Consider the following 24,318-nt stretch of genomic DNA (forward strand, 5'->3'; position numbering starts at 1 on the left):
CATTTTATGCTTGGTAGGCTAATAATAGCCCTATTATAATGTAAATATTACTCCCATACAAAAAGGTGATTTGTTAATCTTAAGCAATGTGGTTAAAGATGTGGTTCCACAGACCTCGGCAGGTTAAAATTTGTTAACGTACAGTGCAGGAGCTCTACATCTGTGAATTTGTTTGGAATCCTGTAGTCGCGGGGAGATTAAGAGAATCGGATTGTGTTTCCCAACAAAGATATCACTAGTGATGTTTTGCGCCAAATCTGGAGGCCTAGACCCAGTCAGATAAAACACTTCAATTTACCGGATATAGTGGAGATAGCATTTAATACACAAAACACATGCAACAAATTTTTGATTTTTTAGTTTATAGAGCCTTGTTGCGAAAAACAATACTTACCGGTGAAGGGTCACAGTTGGTATGTGGAAAGGTGTAGACAGAATTGCATCACCGCGAACCCAACATCAAACCTGTCCAGAAAGTCCCAGTAAGACAACATGCTGCCTGTAGGTCCTGTCAGAACAAAACCGAGATCTGTGCTGGTCGATGAGACCAAAAGCCATGATCTGAGACCGAACACGTGATCTATGAGATCACATTGCGATCTGTTAGACCGAAAACTATGATCTGTTTATTTGTGGAAAGAGTCGCAAATATATAGGGATACATCAAAGATGAGGCAGAAACAAAGATATAATTGCTGCGTTTACGCGACAAAGGAGAAGAAGTAGCGCAAGTTCAAGACGAATAAAGCAAGCGAGATAACTAGCGATGACGTCAGAAAGTCTGGATGTAAATGTAAGAGTGTAGAAAGCGGTTTCAAAAAATCAAGTTTAAACAACATATTGAGAATGAAAATTCCCTACACTGGCTTTCGTTTTAGGGTTTACTGTGTTTGTTCGTGGCGTGTTGTTCCACATTCGCTAAACAAGGTTATTGTTGATTTGTGACGTATAATTATACAAAAACAATATAATTATAATTATACTGTTGAAATTGTTTTTTAACATTGAGTAAATCAACGCAATATAGAGATATGATAAAAAGAGGTTTGAGCCACTTTAGAAAGGAGCAGTTTATAGTACATTTATAAATTCCCACCTCTTATCTGTTTTACTCATTATAACTTCACCTTAACACGGCATTATCTTCTGTTGTTTACTATTTTTGCCAGATCCAAATTACCCGGCCGGATTTGGTTGACAACTATCCAGATGCGGTCATCGGGCCTGATAATTTTAAACTGCATGGGAACATCAATAGATATAAGGGCACCAAATGGCCGCTACGAATGTGGCAATCAGCCTTTCTGTCTGGTTCTTTGTTTCCTCGATATACGTCAGCACAAATTATCACATATTCTTGCACCAAATTGGCCTACGTGGACAAATTTGGCGCAAATTTACTCAATGATTACTTTTATACACGCCTAAGCCGACAGCTCAAACCCAGATAGGGAATTTTGCTAATCATTCGATGCAAGAGCAGCGTTAAATATTCTAAACTGCGATTGCTCTAGGTTTTGTTATTTTTATCTTCTTATGTGCCCTTATGGTTTTCAATTTGTTCATCTCATAACCAATGTGTAACAGCCTATACAAATGCCAAAATGCCCCACCCTCCCCCCCAAAAAAGGCGATTCACAAAATTTTGTACTTGAAAGTAACTAAATATAACACATTAACCATAGAAGAACACAATGTAAGATTTATTGCCATTAAATTTGCCAGTATCAACAAAAAAAAACTTTTTTGTCAGTATTGTGGTACATTGGGATGATCACATTGCAGCAACACTGCAACACTGCAACATGTACAAACCCAATTTAAAGTGGGCTCAATTTATGTGATAAATTTTAAAGCTTTAGAGCAATGAAAGCGCACTTTAAGTAGCTGCCAGGCGTGCTAGTTGCCGTTAATTCCAAAAATTTTTCTTCGCCTAAAGGTAATTTTTTTGTTTTGTCAGAATCAGAACCATGAATTTACGCAAAAATCGTCAACGCAATTGTTCATGTGAAATTAAAAATCGTGCTTATTTGTTATGCTTCATTGATCAAGCGTTAACATGTGTTTTAGGAACCAATACAAACCAAAAAACAAAAACTGCCTTGGGCGGTCATGGTCTTCACGAAGGTGCATATCATTACATCTCCAAGTAAGTGTTTAGTGTCCATGGTTAAAATTGTATAAATAATGATGTTCTTTGTTTGTTTGTTTGTAAAAGAACGAAAGAAATATTTGCAGGTGATGCTGAATTGCTTTCAATAGAATGGCATTGAAAGAATATGAGCCAACCAGTTTCCATACAAGCTGGAATGAAACGGACCTATTGGGTACAGGTGGTTTTGCAGCTGTAAGACAATGCTCTCACCAAGCACTTGGCATAGTGGCTGTAAAATGCTATGCCACAACTGGCAGTACAAGTGGAATTAAACAAGTTATAGATAGGTATATGTTTTGCTGTTATGATTTGGTGATTTATGGTTACAACAATTTTAACAATGTCTTTTGCATAGAAATGTTAGAAACCCAAATTACGTCACCACACAGCTAGGTTAAGTTATGACATCACAACAAAAATTATGCACTATCAAAGATACACTCCTACACCATCCCATTAACATTTCTCATATAAAATTTATTCTGTATGGCACAACAGCAATAAATTAACAACACTACATATTTTCACACTTTCACAGCATGGTTGAACACAAACTGGGCAGAAGCTAAACTGGTAAAGGGTTAAGAGTTAGAGGGTACTTTATAATATTAATATCCCCTTACCCAAAACCAAAAATGCAATTATTTTGTGTGGTGTCACATGTACACTACTTCTCTGGTGATTTTATTTAGGGGTCCCCTATTTTGAGAACATAGCTACAGGCAATTGTAAACTTTATCGTTTTTGTATATCTAGGCAAATGCAAGAAGCAAAGGTTTTAACAAAAATCATTCACAAACACATTATTCAAGTTTATGGCATTACCAAATGGTCCAATTGTTTTGGAGTGGTTATGGAATTGGTGGAAGGTGGAAGTCTTGGTGATCTTTTGCAAAATGTTGTAAAAATTGAAACCATTCCTTGGGGTCTAAGGCTACGGATTGCTAAGCAACTAGCTGATGCATTGTGCTACTTACATTACTTCAACAAGAATTACTCGTTTGTGCATGGTGATCTGAAACCAGAAAATATTCTTTTGACCCTTGAATTAAATGTAAAGTTGGCTGATTTTGGGTCTGTTAACTTGGTGCTTGCCACTGGAGCTTCCAAAATGCCATCTATAAATGTTGAGAAAAACAAGCAACATACTCAACTGTATTGTGCACCAGAATTTCTTAAAAACATAGATAGTAAACGAAATGTAAAAATGGATGTTTACAGGTAATTGCATTTGAAAGTATCCAGTGATTCAAATTATCTTCTGATTTTTTTGCATTTTAGCTTTGCAATGATTGTATTTGAGTTAATCACAAGAAAGTCAGTTTTTCAAGATGCCCTTGCAAACCAAGGACTTTTGGTTACTGTTATTATGACTCTGGGACAAAGGCCCAATGCAACTGAAGTGGATGAGGTCAAGAACAAATTGAAGGACAGGGTCGACTTAGATATAGTTACCCTGTTGGAGAAGATCATGAAATTGTGCTGGTCACAATCGCCAGATGACCGACCCACCATAGACAATGGTACCGTTTTATAATTACTGCTTATTCCAGGATTTTGTGCTGTTGAAAATTAAAGGATATTTGTGTAAACTTTCAGTTCGTGGTGAGTTGACAACACTTCTTCACATATTGGATATGAATGACATAGCAGTGCAAGCATCAGACATCAGCACTGTTCTTAGATCAATCAAGCCACAATCTTACAATGAAACTCAAGTTTCATTATCCAAGTTTTCCAAACCTTTTGGGAGAGTTCAACATCCTGGACCTTTTTATTCTGAAAGTAACAACATGAGCATTTCAGGTGGATGATACTTGTGAATGTAAAATTTAATTATCTTGATGAAAGACACAATTATTTGCATATTACAAAACACAGACAGTTTGTCAATAGCCACTTGTTGGCTAAGCTATATTTTTTTAAACAGATCCTACTTCTATTATTATTCTCGGAGGATGGTATACACCTAAGCAAGTACTGCGTTATACACCTTCAAACAATTCGGTTGAATCTCTTCCTGTAAGATTTTATTGTTTTGTAAATTTTACCTTGCATACCAAAACATGTATGTAAGTATGAAAAATTAAACAAATTCTTCATCAATATTATTGTTTCCAATTAAACAGAACATGATAACAGGAAGATGGCTTCTTTGTGCAGCTGCTATTGGTGACATGCTTTTTGCCTTTGGTGGAAAAGCTGAAGGTGATGTGCCAACTGATGAAGTTGAGTGTTTGGATTTAAAAGGCTCGAAGTCCTGGATTAAAAAATCTCCGATGAAATCAAAGCGATATCATGCAGGAGCAGCTACTCTTGGTGGTATTTATTGTTGTCCTACCTACAATAAGAAATGACACATATACATTTTAAACTTGTTGTTACCTACAGGTCTAAGTTTTCTTTTTTTAATATTAGGGGAATCATCCGCCCCTCAAAATCATGCAATGTGCTATAGGTTTGCAGTTAAGCATTGTGCTATTGTTGCTTCCGATATTTTATGTAAAATGGCTTTTGCATTTACACTTTTTTTATTGAACACTATTTTTTAGAGTATGTTTATGTTTGTGGGGGTTGGAATGATGTTAAAATTTGCCTTGCCTCCATTGAGTGCTACAAACTAAGTGAAGATGATTGGACAAATGTTGGAAGCTTACGAAATGCTAGGGAAGGCCACTCTGTTGTTGCTGCCAAAGGTTTGTTTTTTGTCATTATTAGGATGGAAATATTTAATGTTTTTTTTAGGAATATGACAAATAAAGAAATACATGAAAAATGCTGTTTTTGTAGGAAAGTTGTTTGTGTTTGGGGGTTATGATGGCAAAGACCGCCTCAGTTCCACTGAGTGCTTTGATCCATCTACTGGTCAGTCAACGTTTTTAAAAGACATGCCTGATGTAAATTCTCATCATGCAGCATCACTACTAAATGGATCAATTTACAAAATGGGTAATGCTTAAAAAATAGAGAAAAGGCAGAAATATCAAACCATTGAAAAGCTAAAAAAAAAATTTATTTTTATTTTTTGAAAAAAGTAAGCATTTTCTCAGTATCTGTTTATTTCAATATTGTATTGAGTTGGCCAATGAAAAGAAAACAAGGTCAAATAACGACTTAGTTATTCCTACTTTCTTAGCGTTAAATATTTTTTTTGTTACTACACATATTGTGTTAATATATTACATGGTTATAATATGCAGGTGGTCTTGATGGTGATCTGACATTTCTTCGGAAACTTTCCAGGTACGATGTGGAAAAAAATGAATGGGATTTATCACTTCCAAGCATGAAGGAAAATCGAGTATCATTTGGTTCATGTGTTATAAGTGGGAAACTTTATGCAATAGGAGGGTAAGAAATAACATGGTGGAAATGTAGTCAGTCAAGCAGAACTTACTCATATTTTTTGGCCAGATATCTACATTAGTGAGAGGGAATTGTAGTATATAGCATGCTTGTTTGTGGGGTCAATTTTCTTACTAAAAGGAAATTGTTTAGGCTTATTTATAAATCTTATTGCCAGAAGAGCCTTTTGTAAATTGTTTTAGCTTACCTTATGCTAATAGTCATATACATGTTTTTCTGGTCTTTCTGCTGTTGTAAACATTTAATGGTGTAAGGCTAGCAACCAATAGTATTAGGTTGGTAACTGCAACCCATGATTCTTCCTGTTTCATAGGACGGGAAGCTCATCTGGGAATAAACATTAGTATGAATGAATAATAATTATCACACTTCTAGTGTGCTTGGATATAACTGCATGTTTTGTAACTTTTTCTTTTTTGCATTATTGACTTACGCTATGATAAATCTCTCTAATCGTGTAAATTTTTTATTCTAGAAGAAGTTATGGTGATTCTATGATAACAATTGAATGTTTCAATGAAGCCGAAAACGAATGGAACATTGTTTATCACTTGGAAAAGCAGTGCTATCGTCATAGTGTTGTACCTGTATAAAAGAACAAGTGGAAGTTTGTCTTGCAGCAGCATATTACTTTTATATTGTTTCAGCCTTTACACATTTGCTCTCATCTACACAATGTTTATTTTGGGTACTAAAATTTTCTAATCATATAGATTTTACCTTTGGTGTTTTACCTGTTTTGTGTTGAATATTGCATTTCATTGTACGTTTTGTTTTAAATAGAAGCAACTTCAATCTCAAAAGCAATTCTATGCCCAATCACTACTGATCTGTAAGTGTCTGTATTTCATATGCAAAATGTTTGATTTCGAGAATTTTCCTTTACCATTGCTTACATTGCATTTGTTTTGCTACATTTTTATTTTGTGCTTCTTTTGTCTTATTACAAACGAGGTATTGCTGAAAATATTTTTGTGAAAGCTTTGCAATGTCTGTAGAATGATCTTCCTGTCGAGCTGTAACAAAAGTCATGGGTGAAGGACTGATATTTTTCATAATGGTTATGTTTAATATTCCATGAGTTCCATTCTATTTCTTTTGTGTATTGTTCAATACACGTAAGTTAATTGATTTGGTGTCGCGAATCGTACACAAGTCCGGTATCACTTGAGAAGTTTTTAAATAAGCTTTGCAATGGTGAAAGAATATCATAAATTAGTTATGTCGTCTGAAGAAAAATTTGTAACGCTGCACCGGATTCAATCTTTCTCGTTGGGCATGGTGGTGCTTTTCAGTTGACAATTGTAGTAGGCTTACTTCAGGCGAAACCTAATGATTTGCTTCTGTAAGACGAAGACAAAGTGACCAAAAAGGACAAGTTGTAAAAATAACTTTTGGTTGAAAAGTACTATCTGGCACTGTTTCCGAAATATTTCTGAGAAAAGCAGTTTTGCATACATGCCATAACGCATCGGTTGTGGTGCAGAGAAAAAACACGTAATATCAATGCCTGTGTGGTTTGGTTACTTCTTTGACCATGTTATGTCTGTTGGTAAAGAAAAGATCGGCCAAAAATCTTCCTTTTATCTGTAAAAGAGTGGTTGGCGATTGGAAATGACCTCAGCTCGAAAGTTATCTAAGAAATGATATGAAAATATGCGGTCTCTAGTGGTTGTGATCAATTGTGGGATCCGCAAATTGCTTGCGTGAGGTGAAATAAAGTGTTTTATATTGGTGATTAATGAAATGCAACTTAATGCCACGGACAATAACGCTCCCCAGTATGGAATAAATCGTTCTGGCCACCACAGTTTTGCCGCGTGAGGGGCATAATTGTGTCGTAATAACCTCCCAATATTTTCTCCTCTTTCTATTCGGTTTTCCTCCTCTCAGAATGTGTTAAGTAAGTGTAAACTGGAAAGCAAACATTTGTCACACGTCAGCAGTGAAGTTGTTGCATAGTTTTATGTGGTTTTTACTAGAAGAGGTAGGCTATGCGTTACAAACTATAACTTAAACAATAAAACGTTACAAATAATAGGGCGCGGTTTAGGAATTTTTTAAAAAAATTCCAATTTATGTTTTGAAACTCCTTTGTTTGGGACGTGATCGTACATAAAGTTATTGTTATTATTTTCCGACCGACCAAATTCTACACCAGTTAAAGAACGGACAGATTCATAAAGTAGAATGCTTTGAATTCTGTATAATTTTTTGATGTTTTAGGTTGAGATAGTGATACTGTTAATATCACAATGACAAATATGAAGAACTGCACTTTCTTGGTGTTGACACTATCAAAAAGACTGACTTTTTTATTTTCTTACAAACACGAGCTTTCGCGAGTTCCTCTCATTTCATCTGGTGTAAATACGCAAAAATCATAAACCGTCGTTCAGTTCCGTCCTGTGGCATTCGGATACACATGAGTTTAAGGAGTCATATAATCCCTTTCAGCTTGAAAGCAACAATGGTATACATAAGCTCCCGCTTTGATGTTCATGTCCGCCCCCCAATATAGACTCTTTAATTATTGGCTCCGGTGCGGCGCATCGGTTGTGTTTCGTGGGGCCCAGCCGCAGACCAACTTGCGCAGCCAAGCCACAAAGTCCTGTCGAGATTTCCAGTGTATTTTCCAGAGGATCCGGCCCTGCAGTTTCTGCTGCGCATGACAGATGTGCGGGGCACAACATTTGCTTTCCAGCATATAACTCTTGTTTTGTTTCTGATTTTAAACTTTTAGTCTTATTTACACAATGTTTTTTTTAAAGTACTGATATTTTCTCATCATATAACAACTTATATTTTAGTTTTACACAATAGGCTATTGCTATACATCCCGAGAGAATCATAGTATACAGTAATAATTCCGGGTTGGGGAAGTTTATTGTCCGTAACCTTCAGACACAAGCTACTTCAAAACTTACCGAATATACAACATTTTATTTAACCCCTAACACAAAAATCACAGAAACGTGCAACTTCTCACATATATGTACAAAAAGAGACAAAATAGTTCCTGATACAAATTTAGTTTAAAATTCACAGATTTGTGTTATTGCATAATTTCCTTTACAAAATACGTTTCGATTTTGTCATTATTTATTTTCCCAGACTCCCTCATGGTTATCCCATAATTTATCCCAACCACTAGAACTCCCATATTTTCGTATCATTTCTTCGATAATTTCGGATTGTTTCGAGCTCAGGTGATTTTTCCAGTCGCCCACCACTCCTTTGCGGACAAAAGGAAGATTTTTTGGACGATCTTTTCTCTACCAATATAGGAATACAATAAGTTATGTATCTTAAAGAAGTAATCAAACTGCACAAGCATTCGACTTACCACAATCGATGTTTGCATGTATGTAAAACTGCTTTTCTCCAGAACTTTCCGCAACACTTTTTTGTCATCCTTCAACAGTGCCAGGTAGTACTTTTCACCCAAAAACTTTGCTATTTTTAGAACTTGACCTTCTTGATCACCCTTTATATCCTCGTATAGCAGAAACAAATAGTTAGGTTCGTTTCGCTTTAGGTACCAATCAGTCACGTGATTAAAGTAACCAAAAAATTCCACCTCATTTTTCACGTAAAGATCGAAAAGCTTATCAAAGTCAAGATCCTTGCAGTCGAAATAACTGTAGCCCTTGCAGTGATAATAGTAAGAAACACAAGCATCCTTCGGGTTGCGAGTGATGTAAATGTATTTTGCTTTGGGGTGGTAAGGAATCCAACTGTGTTTATAGTGTGACTTTTTTAATGTCTTGTCCAATTGTTCTGCTTCGTTTCCATCAAATTCCAGATAAGGCATGCGTTTTCTGATATCTCCCTCAAACATCTGTCCTTCGTGGACGATAAGCCATACCATGGTTTGAAGCCACGTTGTACCACATTTTGGATGCGAACATATAAAGATGTCGCCCTCTTTTGCTTGGTACTGAGTCGCCGAATCCAAGTGCCTTTGCTCAAAGTAACAAGGGTACCTACAAACCTCGCCGGTAACGGGGTGCTTTAAACTTAGATATGATGGTACTGTCTTATCACTCATATTGTTATCCACAGTCTGAAAAAAAAACATAACAAAGAACCTAGTGCGATTTCTTTGTGCATTGCGTAATGTTCTACGTCTTCTGTCTCTGCCATATGATACTAATTTATTTGGATCATCAAGAAAGCAAATCGAAGGTAAACGTTTATTAAAATGACTACGTATATCAAAAACATAATGTCACCTCTTATTCACTCCTATCGCAATCAATCTTGTCGCACGTCTTTCTGGCACATTTTACAACACCAGCAGTGGGAAACTAGCACACATTAAACTCCAGCTGCGTTAGCGGATGTACAAACATCAGCATTCATTCTCTAGCTCCCGGAAATGCCTGTAAAACACATGGTTGCCAAAAATAACATTCCTATATCTGCTGCCGGCTCATATGGGCACTGCAACGTGTTTTTATGTCACGTTTATATGTAAGAGCGTATTTCACTTACTTATGAGATTTGCCAGACAAATAAGCCAATTTCCTTTCATAGAATTTACCGCTACTTATGTTGTAATACCACATTCATTTGCAGAATGTCACATTTTTGGCAAGAGCGGTTCCTGTTAGCATGGGGAATGGAGACAAAGCTTTTGATACAGTGTTTTAACAATACCTAATTGTGACGTAAAATATCCGGTCCGAGGTATTCCTGGTCTACCCTAGCCATTAGCCTACCTGATAGTCCGTCAAGTGTTGGAGAGTATAGGCCTATACAAGCAATTAAACATGAACACTGCAGACAGACCAACACTCGCGCCAGCTAAGTTAGCACTGTACTGATGAGACCTATTATGTCTGAACATTGGCCCTGTGCTTACCAAAAACTCATTGTTTGCTCTATTGCTTATACATGATTTTTTGTGACGCGCAGCCTGATTTAGATTGGTTTAGCTTTTGATTAGCCACAGTGTTTCCCCCTTGGTTGGTTTTCGGCGGGTTACACCTAGTTTGGTACCCGATGGTTTATGGTGGCTGTATATAGCCACCATAAAATGGAAGTGTTGCCGGCTCACATATCTGCACTTATGAGATCTATTAGTTTGGAACAGTGGCCCTGTCAGCAAATAATCTGCCTTCAAGGCCAAAACTCGATCCGATCATTTGTACAGATTGTGCGACTTTTTCGACTTGTTAGCACCTCTATTGTCAGCGGTAAGATTTGTTTCCTTAAAAACCAAGAGAGGGAACTATACAGATCACGTTGCAACTGCATTTTTAACAATAAAAAACGCTACAATAGAAAGAAGAAGTAAAAAAAACGATAAGAAAGGGGCGAACACACCTGCACGGTATACTTATCATTAACCACGCGGGTTATCAAGGTTTTTGGAGTGCGCGATGTTCAACGGCACATTTTTTTAGCAAGTGTCGTACACCGGTGGAAACATAGTTTGCTTTTTGTCATTGAGTGATGACGCTTGCGTATTAATGTTCAATGACTCCAAAAAACCCCTTTTTATACCTATCGGACTCGCGTTCCAAAATGATCGTTCTTGTGAAGTCCACCGCATGACCTGTTGCAGGTAATGTTGCAACAATGCAAACATTCAATTCGTATTTACATTTTATTAAAAAGAACTGATGAAATGAAATTTGGTGCTACTGTATTACAAATTACATAAATAATCTGCAATGGTGGTGCGAACTTGACTGTCCACTGCAGCATCTGGTTGTGAAGTGGACCCATGGGTCAGAGTAATTTCAGTATCCCTTGGGACAGGTGTTTGGGCCTCTTCGCACATGTTATGCATTATGCAACATGCTGCAATAATGAAAGGAGCTTCTTTAATGTCAACATCTAGTTGTCACTTCAATATTCGCCAACGAGCCTTAAGCCTCCCAAAAGCATTCTCAACTACAATACGAACACTGCTATGGTGATAATTAAATGTCTCCTGTTTGTCAGTTAAGCTAGACCCAGTGTACGGCCTCATGAGCCATGGCAGCAAGGGATATGCAGAATCTCCAACAATCATCAAAGGAATCTGTACAAAATTTTGATTGGTAATGGTGCCCTATTAAACACAAACATAACAACTTAAATTGGTTGAAGCATGGTGATATTAAAAACTTTGTACTTTTGGTAGGTTGGATGCATTTTTGTACAAATGAGATGCACGCAGCACAGATGCGTCATGTACACTGCCAGGCATTTTGACTGAGACATCTCTGAATCTTAAAAACATATATTAAATGTAATGAAATATAAACAGAATCATACAATCTTCACCTATACTGATTATCAACCACTGCTTGAAGCACAAGAGATGGGAACCTTTTTCTGTTTATAAAATCTCTCATTCCATGTCTTGGTGGTTTTACATGTATATGGCATCCATCAATTGCCCCAAATACTTGTGGAAATCCAGACTTTTGATGATTCTGATTTGCTATTATTTGGGCTTCAGTGGATTTAGGAAGATAAATGAACTGTTTGTGTTTCTTGCAAAGAGCCTTACAAAACCTACAAGAAAAACATTTTAGCTGCGATATATTTTCCTGTATTTGCTCAGTACCTGTGCAAACACCGGTGAACGGATGTCTTGTGTATTCCGAAGGCAACTCCAACAACTCTAAATTCAGCTGCTGAAGCTAATTTATACAAGGCAACTGCAATCCTTTTTTCAAGGGGTATAGGTGCCCTAACTGATCTATCATCTACAAATGACAATGTTTTTAAGTTTATGGAAAGTTCACAAAAAATCTAGTTCAAAATGTATAACCTGGTTTCAAATCTTCACCAAGCAGCAAAATAAGCTGTTGAAAAGTAGACTTTTTAATCCGGAAATGTTTTAGCCAATCGGAGTCATCGAAGTTTTTCACAACAGTGTCCCACCAATCAGTAGATCTGTATTATTATTAAGATAACATAAACTGTACTCATAGAAAGGAAGAAATACTCCTTCAAACCTTTGAAGCATCCAAAACCTTCTTTTTTTAACTGTAGCCTGGCCACTGAGGTCATGTGCAATAAGCATGCTTGTTGCCTGAAGGCATGTAGTTTGGTTCTGCACCATAACAATCAAAACAGCTAATTGTAATGCAAAAACAGTTAACAGAACTAAATCTTGTGATATTTGAGGTTCCATGGCACGTTTTGTTCAAAACCACTTTGTCCGATACTCTGCAAGACAGCATCTGCCAGCTGCCGCGCAAGGGAAATCCCAAAAATCTATACGCCTCACCGGTCACAAAACGGCCATGGAAACGCGAGCGGTTTTGCGCCTGTTCGTTCGGGCCGAGTATGCGATCGGGCCATGTTTTCGGGCTATGTGCGAAAGTGGCTATGGAAACGGGTTATCACACTTACACCTCCTCCGAAAGTCAGACGCATAACTGACGCAAACCTTGTTTGTGCGGTCACAATGGGTTTTGCCATGCGTCGGTTAGCGTCGTGCGTCAGTGCTTCCATAGGATTACTATTTCGCGGAAAAGCTGCGCACATGTAGCAGAGGGCATGCTGTGCGACGCCACAGGTTTCCTTTTGGATTTGTTGGTTATAACTGTTTGTTCAGATTATTTTTAACTAATTTTGTACGAGAAACACGGAAAAGACAATTATTGACGTTAGTAAGTCTCGGTGATTTAAACATTGCGTGGCATCAATACCAAGGTGATTGCTAGTTTCTGAAGGTGTTACTGATGATACACGGTACGGTAGGTTGTACAGGTGTGCTGTAACTCTTATTTAAATGGTGTAATGTTTCTTTAGCAGCTATGATCGAGTATCAATTTCCTTGATTGATTTTACAAATTCAAATACTGTGGAAAAGGTTGATTAATTGGAATTCTTTGACAGTGGCATGAGTCTCAGTTTTGAAAAATCACTTGATCTAACCTTAAAGCCGTCTTCAATTTAATCATACGGTGAGTTAAATTCTACTTTCTTTTTGAAACTCCACTTCACACTGTTTTTGTCAATGAGTTTCTTTTTTAAAGATTCATGTAACAGCTCTGTGCACTGGATTGATGCTGGCATTCTATATATTATTACCCAGTCTGAGTGCTTCGAATCACTTTGGCATTTTAACAGGCACAATATTTGTCAGTATGTGATAACTATCTGTCCAAAGTAGAGGTGTTTCACAGGAAGCAAGATGTTTTTTGAACGTTGTGAAGAACAAGTTCACAACAAACATTAATTTGAGTAAAATGGTGAGTAGATGGTTTAGCTTAACACAAAACTTTAAGCATATTTACAAATTTTACCCAAATACATCAGAACCAGCACAGAAGAAAAATGAGCAAAATTTGCAGGTTGTTGTTGTTGACTAGTTCAGTTAATATGTCAAAAGATTTTCATACTAAATTCAGCCAATGTTGCAGTGGGTATGTTCAATGGAACAAGCAAAGAATTTAGTTCAGAAATTTGAAATTTTCACAATGACCAAGTTCATTGCATTGCGAAAGAGATCATTTGGTATAAAGAAAGCAGTGAAGTATTTTTTTATTTAGTTTCCCTTTCAGGGCAGTAGGACAGTTTTCTGGTGCAAATTAATTTATAACCCATGTTGTTGTATGTTTGCAGATATATCAAAACTCGTTTGAATAAGGACAATAGCTCCTGCACCCCTTACATCATTTTACAAACTATGGTCTTGGAATGTCAGCATTCAAAGGACCGTAACAAAATAAAAAACGAAAGACGTCGAGCTGCAATTCCTACACAGGTATATATGTGACTTTATATCGAAAATGGTTAAACAATGCTCTCCTTTTTCAGTTACAAGATCACCCAAATTTTTGCAGAAAGCATTTGTGTATTCAAGGGACAAGAAAAAATTGCAAGGCGAATATTGTAATTCAGAAAATTATAAAGTTCCCACAGTTTGAGGTATTTTTTGACTTGTTGGAAGTAAATTGCTTTATTTTATTGTTATTTTGATGACAAATGTTTAGTTGGTCTCAAAATGTACATCCAAACTGAAAAAAGACAAGTGTTGTCATAAAACATTTGCTGCAAAACAATGACAAGCGCTTAATAAAGGAACAAACTGGCAGTGTTTGCTTCCCCAAAGAGGACGACCATATAGATCATGTTTTAGAGAAAGTGAGTTTTCTATGAAAAACAAGTTATGTATAACTGAAGTCTGGAAATAAATCTTTTTTGTTAAGGCTGCAAGATTTCTTCAACCTGTTGATCAAAGATTAATTGCCAGAATTGATCAATCGGTTACAGAAGGTGTAGGCAGTATTGAAGAGAAATGAATTCTGAGAAGCCTAAAACATTATGTCACCCATGAACTTTTCAAAAATGATACACCACAGAAAGCAAAGGTATGCGAGAAAAATGAATGCTGTGATGCGGATTTTATAGATAGAGTGGAGAACATGAAGTCAGTAGTGCAACAAAACACTACAGATCATATTAAGGGCTTTAAACCTTCCAAGGAAATTTTAAAAAATGGCCCTCATTCAATTTCTTTGTTGGAGTTGAAATATATCATAATATTTGCAGATTTCTCATTCCAGCATTAAGGAAGCAAGCTGTGTAAAAGTTTGTGCGCATGGGAAAAGCATCATTGGGTTTGAGTTAAGAGGAAGCAAGGGTATGTTATTTTGAAAATAAAAATGTTAATTTTGAAGTAATTGATTTTTAATGTAGAGTCTAACAAAATGTGTTTGATTACAGAAAAATACAACAGTTTCAGAAATAGTGACAGCAATACCTGACCATCTACACAACACCAACTAAAAATAACTTTGTGTATTGATCAGTCCCCTGTTTTAGATGTTCATGAAATTTTTCAAGGTATTGTTGCTGTAATGGTGTATCACCATGTTTTAAATTATGAATACAGCCAGCATGCAAAAAAATGCAATTTCTGCAAGTGTACTTGTTTAAGTTAGATGTGGAAAAATACACTCTGTGATAGTCTGCTGGAGTTGGCACTGTTGTTAAAGTGTACTTAGTGAAACTGTTTTCATGTGTTTTTTTTATGCGTCCTTCAATGTATTTATCATTTGCTGTGACACTTACTAATGGTACCAGTGTATAATGTTCAAGTTCCAGTGTTCTTTTCTATTCCATTCTTGCCACTTTCATATTTATTGCAGTTTTTTTCATTGTTCAAGTGGCTGTTCTCTTTCCATTCCAAATACACTTCGTTTTTTTATTATTGTGCAATGCTTTGTGTGATTGGGAAAAAGTGTTTTTGCCCAATATCAGCTACCCCAAAAAATGGGGTTTCTGCACATTGGAACCCAACTGAACTGGGTAAAATAGTTAGTGCCCAATTTAGGTGAAACGATAATCTACCCAACAAACTAGGGTAGTGACAACCGAATAAAATTTTATGGGTTTCTGCACATTTCTTCCCAAACTTTTGGGTAGCCACTACCCAACTTTTTCCACAGTGCATGCACTTTAATTTTGACATTTTTAAAAATGAAACGAAACAAATTTTATTTTGGAGACCTTGCAATAAAAATAAAATGTTTCATGAAAACACATTCCACTCATTCCAAGACTTCTCGCCTGCAAAACACGTACACCAGTTTTACCACCAAACTTGTTAATCATATGTTAGCTGCAGCAATTTGTTCATAACTATCCCTATTGAATTTATTATCAACAACTTTTCACTAAATGAGAAAAAATTATATCATACTACAAAGAAATATTACCCAGCTCACCCGCTTAGCGAAGTATAAAATAGAAATCATATGTAAGCACTGACGCACGACGACAACCGACGCATGCCAACACCCATTGTGACCGCACAAACAAGCAGGGTTGCCAGGGTGGCGGTATTCCCGCCCAATTGGGCTGGTTTTCAACATCGAGTTGCGGGTTATTTTTACGAGTTGCGGGTTGCGGTTTATTGGGCGGGTTCGCCAATGACATTTTCAACCCCTATAATCACGCATTCTGGCACTGATGTCTCATACCAACAGTAAACCAATGCGTTCATTTCCCGACAAACGAAACAATCGTACGGCGCAGAGAGTAATAATGCGTTCAGAGAAACACGCAGTGGGTGGGTGGGTTCGACAGAAACTTGAACCATGCAACTGGAGTTGTTTTTGCAAAGCAGCAATGGTGCGGAGAAAATGTTATTTTTGCAAACAAATTTAAAAAATATAGTAACCAATGAACTAAGGATTACTTGAGGAAACAATGCAGTCAATAGGACTTTCGTAGTGTTTAAATTTTTTGCCATAATGCTTACAGCTTCCACGTTTGATCGCTTTACGCACGCGTATGACGAAACTACGGAATACAGATGTACGAGATTTTGTAGTTCTAAACATACATGTTTTAATTGATTGCGTTTTTTAAAGTTGTTAGTTTCAGTTATATTATGACCCAAATTCATCGAATATTGCAATGTTTTTACTATGTATTAATGCTCCTTGCAATTAAAGAAAACGTAATAGGTAGCGCCATGGTCAGAACCAAGTGTGAAAAAACGTAACCGCGGTAGGTTACAGCTACCGAGTGCGACAATTCACTAACAGTTGTCGATTTCAAGCTAAGTCAGAGTAAAATTGGGCTGGTTTTGGGCTTGTTTCAGAAATTTCTTGTTTGGGCGGTTTTTGGGCTAGTTTTGACAAGGCGTTGGGCGGTTTTTGAAAATTTTACCTGGCAACACTGCAAACAAGGTTTGCGTCAGTAATGCGTCTGACTTTCGGAGGAGGTGTAAGTGTGATAACCATGGAAACGTAGTATTATACTTCATCAATCAAGCGCAACCTCAAGGGGAACCACTTTTCCAAAACAAACTTTGTACCCTGTAAATTTGTGAGAAGATATTTGATTGAAAAAGGAAAACAATTTATGGTGTTTCTGTCACACTTTTGTTAACTTATCACGTTACTTACGTTATTTCGTACGCCCTGTAATATACAGCCAATACAGGTATATACACCTAACACCTATCTCCGTATGTTGCAGTGGTGGCTTTCAAATTTTAAGAAAATTGAAAAAGAATATGGAACCATTATAAGCCGGGTTACCTTGTTTAACAACTGGTTCATAAATGCATTCAAAAATGACATTGAAAAATATTAGTCAAACAATTTTTCACTAAAAACTCACAAGTAAGTGTTTGTATCAAATTTTAAAATTGTATGGCTAATTTTGTAGAAATACTTGTGTTGCTAAATTACTTTCAATAGAATGGCATTGAACGAATATGAGCCAACCAGTTTCCATACAAGCTGGAATGAAACGGACCTATTGGGTACAGGTGGTTTTGCAGCTGTAAGAAAATGCTCTCACCAAGCACTTGGCATAGTGGCTGTAAAATGCTACACCAAGACTGGCAGTACGAATGGAATTAAAGAAGTTATTGATAGGCAAGTTTTGCTGTAATGATTTAGGGGAGAATATGTATTATTTGTGTTTCTGGTTATTTATGGTTTCTTTATACTTCTGTATATTTAGTCAAATGAAAGAAGCAAAAGTTTTGACAAAAATTGATCACAAACACATTATTCAAGTACATGGCATCACCAAATGGCAAAATTGTTTTGGAGTGGTTATGGAATTGGTGGAAGGTGGAAGTCTTGGTGATCTGTTGCAAAATGTTGTAAAGGTTGAAACCATTCCTTGGGGTCTGAGGCTACGGATTGCTAAGCAACTAGCTGATGCATTGTGCTACTTACATTACTTCAACAAGAATTACTCGTTTGTGCATGGTGATCTGAAACCAGAAAATATTCTTTTGACCCTTGAATTAAATGTAAAGTTGGCTGATTTTGGGTCTGTTAATTTGGTTCTTGTTACTGGAGCTTCCCAAATGCCATCTATAGATGTTGTGAAAAGCAAGCAACGTAGTGAACTGTATTGTGCACCAGAGTTTCTTGAGCACCCAGAAAGTGAACGAAATGTTAAAATGGATGTTTACAGGTAATTGTATTTGAATGCATCCAGTGATACAAATTATCTTTTAATTGTTTTGCAATTTTAGCTTTGCAATGATTGTATATGAGTTAATCACAAGAAAGTCAGTTTTCCATGGTGCTGCAATACCAGGTGCTTTGGTTTGTCTTATTATAACTCAGCAACAAAGACCCAATGAAGCAGACCTACAACGTGTCCAACAGAATCTAAAGGACATACAAGACTTGGATATGTTTACCTTGTTGAAAAATATAATGAAATTGTGTTGGTCACAAAAGCCAGAGGACAGGCCCACGACAGAAAGTGGTAGGATTGTGAAACTGATGCTTTTTTCATGTTTTTGTTGAAATTGTGCTGTTAAAATTAAAAGGTATTTGTGTAAACTTTCAGTTCGTGGTGAGTTGACACAGCATCTTGGAACAGTAGATATGAATGACATAGCAGTGAAAGCAGCAAAAATTAGCACTGCATTAAATTCAACTAAGCCACAACGTCACAATGAAACTTGTGTTTCTTTGTCCAACTTTTCCAACCCTTTTGTGAGAGTTCCTGAAATAAACAACATGAGCATTTTAGGTGAGTGAAGGTTGGAAATATAAAATTTAGTTATAATGATAAAGGACTTACTTACAGAATTCTGCAACTTGTTATTCACAAAATAAAGCTGTTTTTGTTGTAGCAGATTCTACTTCAATTATTGTTCTTGGAGGATGGTATACACCCAAACAAATTCTGCGTTACATGCCTTCAACCAATTCCATTGCAGCTCTTCCTGTAAGACTAGCAATTATTATCCTTTGTTTTGTGAATAGTACCTTTTGAACATGTAGTTCTTAACCTGGAATTCACAGCCTCACAAGGGGTCCTGGAACGGGTTCAGGGGGGTCCCTGAATGAGCAATGGTAGCCTTTTCGTTAAAATGTGCTCAACTTATTTTTCACTAGAGGTTTAGTTAAATATTCTGCCGTTGACTGCATGGTTATACCTGTAAACCTTATTTCTAATATTTTAACAGAACATGACAACTGGAAGATGGCTTCTTTGTGCAGCCGCTATTGGTGACAACCTTCTTGCCGTTGGTGGGAAAACTGAAGGTGATGTTTCAACTGGTGAAGTTGAGTGTTTGGATTTAAAAAACTGTGTTTCCTGGATTAAAAAATCTCCAATGAAGTTAAAACGATGTAATGCACAAGCTGCAACAATTGGGGGTAAGCAATGTGTTGACAATGATAAAAACCTATGTATTCATTAAAATGTTGTAACTGGGAAACATTTTAATGGGCGTATTCAGAAATATTTGGCTTTAAAATACTTTTAAGGCTTTTGCACTATTACATTTTGGGGGTTTTGATAATATTTTGTGGTAAGTACAGAATTTTTTGCTGCAAAAAGTATTGTTTTTGTTTTTTGCTAATTCCATATGAATGCTGATATTATATAATGTGACTTTCTGCAGTTTCATTTGGTTTAACAAATGCTATTTTTTAGAATGTCTATACGTTTGTGGCGGTGTTAATGACCTCAAATTATGTCTTGCCTCCATTGAGTGCTACAAACTAAGTGGAGATGATTGGACAAATGTTGGAAACTTACAGAATGCCAGGGAAGGCCACTCTGTTGTTGCTGCCAAAGGTTTGTTTTTATAATTAAAACTTTTTTAGTTAAATAGCAGTTGTGGTTTTATTAGAGACATGTGATTTTGCACTTTGTAAAGTTTGGCTACAAATAAACATTAAAGACAAAACAAGCACGATTTTTTTTGTAGGAAAGTTGTTTGTATTTGGAGGATGTGATGGAGGGAATCTCCTCAGATCTACTGAGTGCTTTGATCCATCTACTGGCCAGTCAACGTTTTTGAAAGACATGTCTGATGTAAATTCTCACCATGCAGCATCACTACTTAATGGATCAATTTACAAAATGGGTAAGACTGTAAAAGAAAATGCATGCCCAAATTTTAGTATCTGTGCATTTTGGTGATGGTCTGAGTGGAATTAAACACGAGGTCAAATTAAGTTTTTTTTGTTGCTTCTTTGATTTTTAGAGTCAACATACTTTTAATTATGGTTGTTACTCATTGCACTTATGCATACCTGTAAATATTACATGGTTGTAACATGTAGGTGGCCTTAATGGCAATCGGAAATTCCAAAAGAAAGTTTCCAGGTACGATGTGGAAAAAAATGAATGGGATTTATCACTTCCAAGCATGGAGGAAAATCGTGTATCATTTGGTTCATGTGTTATAAGTGGAAAACTTTATGCAATTGGAGGGTAAGAAGTGTGTACAATTGCACAAATATATCATCGTTATAATCCAGTTAAGTCGGTCATAGATTATTATCACAGTAATTATTTTTGACAGTTTAGGTATTTCATCAAAGAAATGTTCAATTATTTTAAAATTAAAACATGTTTGGGCTTCTTTTTATTTCAGAAGAAGTTATGGTGATTCAATGATCACAATTGAGTGTTTTGATGAAACTGCAAACAAATGGGACATTGTTTGTCAATTGGAAAAGCAACTCTTTCGACATAGCGTTGTGGCTGCATGTTTAAAGTATGAAGGGAACTTTTAAGCAGCATATTATGTTTGTAATGTTTCACCTTTTAATAATGTTATGCAAATCTGCTGATCAACCTTGCCTTTATTATTTAACATAGTCTAATTCTTGTATCAAATTGTAAGTTTTAGTTTTGAAATTGTGAAAAGAAAGTGTAGAGTTTTTTGCTGGTGTATACTTGTGTATGTATTTTTGTGTGCAAAAAGTTTCATTTTTAGAGTTTTTATTTTGAAATCTTAAATTTTTATTGTTTTCATATATATATGTATGCATTTTACATTTTTCAAATCAAACACTGTTGTGTCTCCAGTTGCCCGTCAAAATCCCTAAAAAAAAAACAATAAAATATTGTGTTGTTTTTAACATATCGGTAATTTTAGCGAAAATAAAAGTACTACACTAACAAGAAACACCAAGAACACGTGCATTTCATTTCAGTGGATCACGTTCCTTTTTTAGAATTTACGTGCTCCGCAACACTGCACAAAAGCTTAGCATACATACACCCTGAAGTTATAAAGGTAATGTATATTATGTGACTATTAAAACTTGTTTCAAATTTAATAATTGTGGCATTCAACGCATAGCGCAAAAGATGACAACGCTGCGTACTTCTAAATGTATTTCAAGAGTTTCGTTGGCCGGGTTTGCAGGATTTGTCTTGACCTAATTGCACATGACTTTGCAAGTGTCAATGTTAAGGTTACAAACTTCGCGGGCTCGCCCTTTTTTGAGAATAAAAATGATTTTGTGCGCTATTTTACCTGAAAATACGTTGCACCAGGATTGCAGACTACAATGAAACCTCGAAGCCAAATTCTTAGAATTCAGAGAATTTTTTTCAAAAAAGGCCAAACTTCCTATGATTATGATGTAAAATCAAAAATCGACCTCATATATAGCAGAAATTACACACTTTTTTAAATCACAAAAATAGAGAGTTTCCACCGATGAGTAGGCCTACTGAAAGTAACACCGGAAATTAACAAGAAATCACTTTCAATTTATCAACATACATTTCCGTACTATATATAAAAAGCCCAGAATAAATCAAAATTTCAACGGCCACAATTTTTTAAGGACCACACTGTTTCAAAAAAGGCCAGATCAGCGAAAATGGGGCCAATCTTGGCAACCCTGCGCTGCGCTGCGTTGCAAGTCATAAAAAAAGATTATTATGACGTCACATTAAGGCACACGCTTGGTGCAATTTCTCCTTGGCGACATCACAGTTCAGTTCAATCATTGAACTTCAATGCCTACGTGATATGCTGCAACTATCATCATTTTGTTGGTTGTAGTTAATTGTGCTTGACTGCTTGTCGGTTAGTTTAATATAACACGCAACAGCTTGTTTGGCAGCAAATAGTGACAAGTTTGACTTTGCATGAAGAAACTGGTGAAAACATTAAGGTTAAATTTGTGGTGTTGATGCAAGTTAAAGTCATCTTTAATTTACAGATTTTTGTACATATTACTGTACACTGTTGATTTGTAATGTCTGGTCTGAGCAAAATTGACTTATTTTATCGCAAGTTGGTTTTGACCAAGTTCTACACTGAAGGATGGGGCAAGCCAGAAGACTTGAAAGAAATTTTGAAATTGCACAAACTGATTTCCAATCGTGGCACTTGTTCAAAGTTGGTTAACCCTCACCATGAAATAAAAATTGACAAGGAAATAAAGTCAAGTAACTACACTCTCATTAAAGGCCACTTTACAACCCCTGTAATGGAAATTATACCGAAGCTTGTTCCAAGTTCAATACAAACAGCGTATTTTGAATTAGTTCTTCCTAGAGATGATAAATTAAAAACTTCTCAACCAAAACCAGCTTGCATTCACATGGCAGGAACTGGTGACCATGGATTCAGCAGAAGGAGAGAGCTTCTTGCCAAGCCATTGTTAAGCTCTGGAATTACTTCTCTTCTTCTAGAAAATCCTTTTTATGGCGTAAGGAAACCAAAACAACAGTGGCGTTCTGGACTTTTGAAAGTTAGTGACTTATTTGTTATGGGTTCTTGCCTCATTTTAGAGGCACAAGTTCTGCTTCATTGGCTGAAGAAACTAGGGTATGGGCCACTTGGACTCACTGGAATCTCTATGGGTGGGCACATGGCATCACTTGCCGCAACCAACTGGCCAGAGCCCCTGGCCCTTATTCCTTGTATGTCTTGGACATCAGCGTCTGTTGTATGGACAGACGGTGTGTTGAGTAAAGCAGTACCTTGGAGGGTCCTAGAGTCCGAATATGCATCAAATCCCCAATATGAGCAGGAGATACTTGGCCTTCTGGACGGTATTGACTCATACCAGCTTGGCAAAACTTTTGGATTCAAATCAGATTTAAACATAGGTATTATTATTATTAACCAAATTAACATTGCTGCAATACTTTGTGGTATTAATTTCTACAGAAAAATCTGAGGTACATCCTGAAATGAGTCCAAAAATGGTGGACAGTGGAAGGCGACAGCGCGAGGCAATTCAATTTATGAGAGGTGTAATGGACCAAGTAACCCATCTTGGCAATTTCTCTGTACCCGTTGACCCATCTGCAGTGACGTTTGTTTTAGCCAAGGGTGATGCTTATTTTCCTCGTTCCTTTGTGAAGCCAATGGATGAAATCTGGCCTGGATGCCAGGTACCACAATGCTGGGGTTTTTATACTAAAGCAAAACATGCATTAGGAACAAAAACAAAAGAAAATAAATTTTAGTGAGCATGTAGATGTATAGTAATTTCCCAATTTTTTTTTTGAAAATTGAATGTTGTTTGTCTTAAACATTCTATTTTTCAGGTGAGAGAGTTCGATGCGGGCCATGTTGCAGGAATATTGATTCATTATCCAAATTTCGTTCAAGCCATCATTGATACCTTTACTAGGGTTTTAGTAAAGCAAGAAAAGTTGAGTGAACAAAATGGCGACCCAAAAAACACCTTACCTCCAATTTACAGGCACATGTTGACGCAAGTGCAACACAAACCATCAAAACTTACCCTGCCCTTGTCCATGTCAGTTTGGCTAAAAGCATTTGCCTTGAAATCTTGAAGTGTGACTTATTGTTTGTTTAAGAATGGTGTTATTCAAAGGCCTATTTGCGTTATGCAACTCTTGTGATCTTTTTGTTGTGGTGCTGCAGAAAAATATTTCTATTAACTGTGTATTCAACGTGTAACTTTTCTTCATAAACGATTTTTTGAGACTGTGACTAAAGATCTCCCATTTAATTTATATGCCAGTAACAAACTGCATTGTGTTTGGGTCCCGGAACCAGGAGTGACACGAATAGTTTCCAAAGAGAGTTAGCGTAAAATAAGGGTGATTTCAAAAAT

At 36.5% G+C, this 24,318-nt stretch overlaps 5 protein-coding genes across 10 annotated transcripts; 4 read left to right on the plus strand and 1 right to left on the minus strand.

Annotated features, from left to right (window-relative positions):
* Nucleotides 1–2,071: 2,071 nt before the first annotated feature.
* Nucleotides 2,072–6,601, plus strand: LOC145913009 (receptor-interacting serine/threonine-protein kinase 4-like). Its single transcript, XM_083000514.1, has 11 exons — nt 2,072–2,149; nt 2,239–2,442; nt 2,912–3,376; nt 3,437–3,678; nt 3,755–3,961; nt 4,086–4,177; nt 4,285–4,477; nt 4,708–4,851; nt 4,946–5,104; nt 5,356–5,506; nt 5,997–6,601. Exons 2-11 carry the CDS (start codon nt 2,264–2,266, stop codon nt 6,112–6,114), a joined length of 1,950 nt encoding a protein of 649 aa, XP_082856640.1. The 5' UTR covers nt 2,072–2,149; nt 2,239–2,263; the 3' UTR covers nt 6,115–6,601.
* A 2,018-nt stretch (nt 6,602–8,619) lies between these two features.
* LOC145914136 (sulfotransferase ssu-1-like) lies at nt 8,620–9,572 on the minus strand. Its single transcript, XM_083001917.1, has 2 exons — nt 8,848–9,572; nt 8,620–8,794 (listed from the first exon to the last, which is right to left on the minus strand). The coding sequence occupies exons 1-2, from the start codon at nt 9,570–9,572 to the stop codon at nt 8,620–8,622; spliced, it is 900 nt and encodes a 299-aa protein (XP_082858043.1).
* A 3,434-nt stretch (nt 9,573–13,006) lies between these two features.
* Nucleotides 13,007–15,576, plus strand: LOC145914101 (uncharacterized). Of its 4 annotated transcripts, none has more exons than XM_083001878.1 (6): nt 13,007–13,222; nt 13,283–13,437; nt 14,099–14,240; nt 14,294–14,404; nt 15,029–15,119; nt 15,203–15,576. In XM_083001878.1, the coding sequence occupies exons 3-6, from the start codon at nt 14,163–14,165 to the stop codon at nt 15,241–15,243; spliced, it is 321 nt and encodes a 106-aa protein (XP_082858004.1). In that variant the 5' UTR covers nt 13,007–13,222; nt 13,283–13,437; nt 14,099–14,162; the 3' UTR covers nt 15,244–15,576. The 4 variants fall into 4 exon arrangements, 3 of the variants coding, with proteins under 3 accessions (XP_082858004.1, XP_082858005.1, XP_082858003.1); XR_014403357.1 differs by lacking the exons at nt 13,007–13,222; nt 13,283–13,437 and adding exons at nt 14,470–14,620; nt 14,686–14,847 and having other exon boundaries at nt 13,743–14,240; XM_083001879.1 differs by lacking the exons at nt 13,007–13,222; nt 13,283–13,437 and adding an exon at nt 13,620–13,725.
* Nucleotides 15,577–17,175: 1,599 nt separating this feature from the next.
* Nucleotides 17,176–21,412, plus strand: LOC145913007 (receptor-interacting serine/threonine-protein kinase 4-like). 3 transcript variants are annotated; one of them, XM_083000511.1, is made up of 11 exons: nt 17,176–17,613; nt 17,692–17,871; nt 17,960–18,424; nt 18,486–18,724; nt 18,809–18,994; nt 19,098–19,192; nt 19,434–19,626; nt 19,907–20,050; nt 20,184–20,342; nt 20,542–20,692; nt 20,856–21,412. In XM_083000511.1, the coding sequence occupies exons 2-11, from the start codon at nt 17,693–17,695 to the stop codon at nt 20,995–20,997; spliced, it is 1,953 nt and encodes a 650-aa protein (XP_082856637.1). In that variant the 5' UTR covers nt 17,176–17,613; nt 17,692; the 3' UTR covers nt 20,998–21,412. The 3 variants fall into 3 exon arrangements, with proteins under 3 accessions (XP_082856637.1, XP_082856639.1, XP_082856638.1); XM_083000513.1 differs by having other exon boundaries at nt 17,255–17,613; nt 19,101–19,192; XM_083000512.1 differs by lacking the exon at nt 17,176–17,613 and having other exon boundaries at nt 17,634–17,871.
* Nucleotides 21,413–22,422: 1,010 nt separating this feature from the next.
* Nucleotides 22,423–24,147, plus strand: LOC145913348 (protein ABHD18-like). Its single transcript, XM_083000969.1, has 3 exons — nt 22,423–23,338; nt 23,400–23,626; nt 23,783–24,147. The coding sequence occupies exons 1-3, from the start codon at nt 22,480–22,482 to the stop codon at nt 24,032–24,034; spliced, it is 1,338 nt and encodes a 445-aa protein (XP_082857095.1). The 5' UTR covers nt 22,423–22,479; the 3' UTR covers nt 24,035–24,147.
* Nucleotides 24,148–24,318: the final 171 nt, after the last annotated feature.

This window comes from Ascidia mentula, chromosome 9, assembly GCF_947561715.1.
Source record: "Ascidia mentula chromosome 9, kaAscMent1.1, whole genome shotgun sequence".
NCBI classification, from domain to species: domain Eukaryota; kingdom Metazoa; phylum Chordata; class Ascidiacea; order Phlebobranchia; family Ascidiidae; genus Ascidia; species Ascidia mentula.

Coding starts and splice junctions, on each gene's coding strand:
- LOC145914136 (XM_083001917.1), bottom strand. CDS start 9,572: ATGAGTGATAAGACAGTACCATCATATCTAAGTTTAAAGCACCCCGTT. Junction 8,795..8,847: donor GTAAGTCGAATGCTTGTGCA/GTTTGATTACTT, acceptor ATATTGGTAGAG/AAAAGATCGTCCAAAAAATC.
- LOC145913007 (XM_083000511.1), top strand. CDS start 17,693: ATGGCATTGAACGAATATGAGCCAACCAGTTTCCATACAAGCTGGAAT. Junction 17,872..17,959: donor ATTAAAGAAGTTATTGATAG/GCAAGTTTTGCT, acceptor CTGTATATTTAG/TCAAATGAAAGAAGCAAAAG. Junction 18,995..19,097: donor AAACAACATGAGCATTTTAG/GTGAGTGAAGGT, acceptor TTTTTGTTGTAG/CAGATTCTACTTCAATTATT.
- LOC145914101 (XM_083001877.1), top strand. CDS start 14,079: ATGTTGTTGTATGTTTGCAGATATATCAAAACTCGTTTGAATAAGGAC. Junction 14,241..14,293: donor GAGCTGCAATTCCTACACAG/GTATATATGTGA, acceptor CTCCTTTTTCAG/TTACAAGATCACCCAAATTT. Junction 14,405..15,028: donor TAAAGTTCCCACAGTTTGAG/GTATTTTTTGAC, acceptor TAATATTTGCAG/ATTTCTCATTCCAGCATTAA.
- LOC145913009 (XM_083000514.1), top strand. CDS start 2,264: ATGGCATTGAAAGAATATGAGCCAACCAGTTTCCATACAAGCTGGAAT. Junction 2,443..2,911: donor ATTAAACAAGTTATAGATAG/GTATATGTTTTG, acceptor TTGTATATCTAG/GCAAATGCAAGAAGCAAAGG. Junction 3,377..3,436: donor GTAAAAATGGATGTTTACAG/GTAATTGCATTT, acceptor TTTGCATTTTAG/CTTTGCAATGATTGTATTTG.
- LOC145913348 (XM_083000969.1), top strand. CDS start 22,480: ATGTCTGGTCTGAGCAAAATTGACTTATTTTATCGCAAGTTGGTTTTG. Junction 23,339..23,399: donor CAAATCAGATTTAAACATAG/GTATTATTATTA, acceptor TAATTTCTACAG/AAAAATCTGAGGTACATCCT. Junction 23,627..23,782: donor AAATCTGGCCTGGATGCCAG/GTACCACAATGC, acceptor TCTATTTTTCAG/GTGAGAGAGTTCGATGCGGG.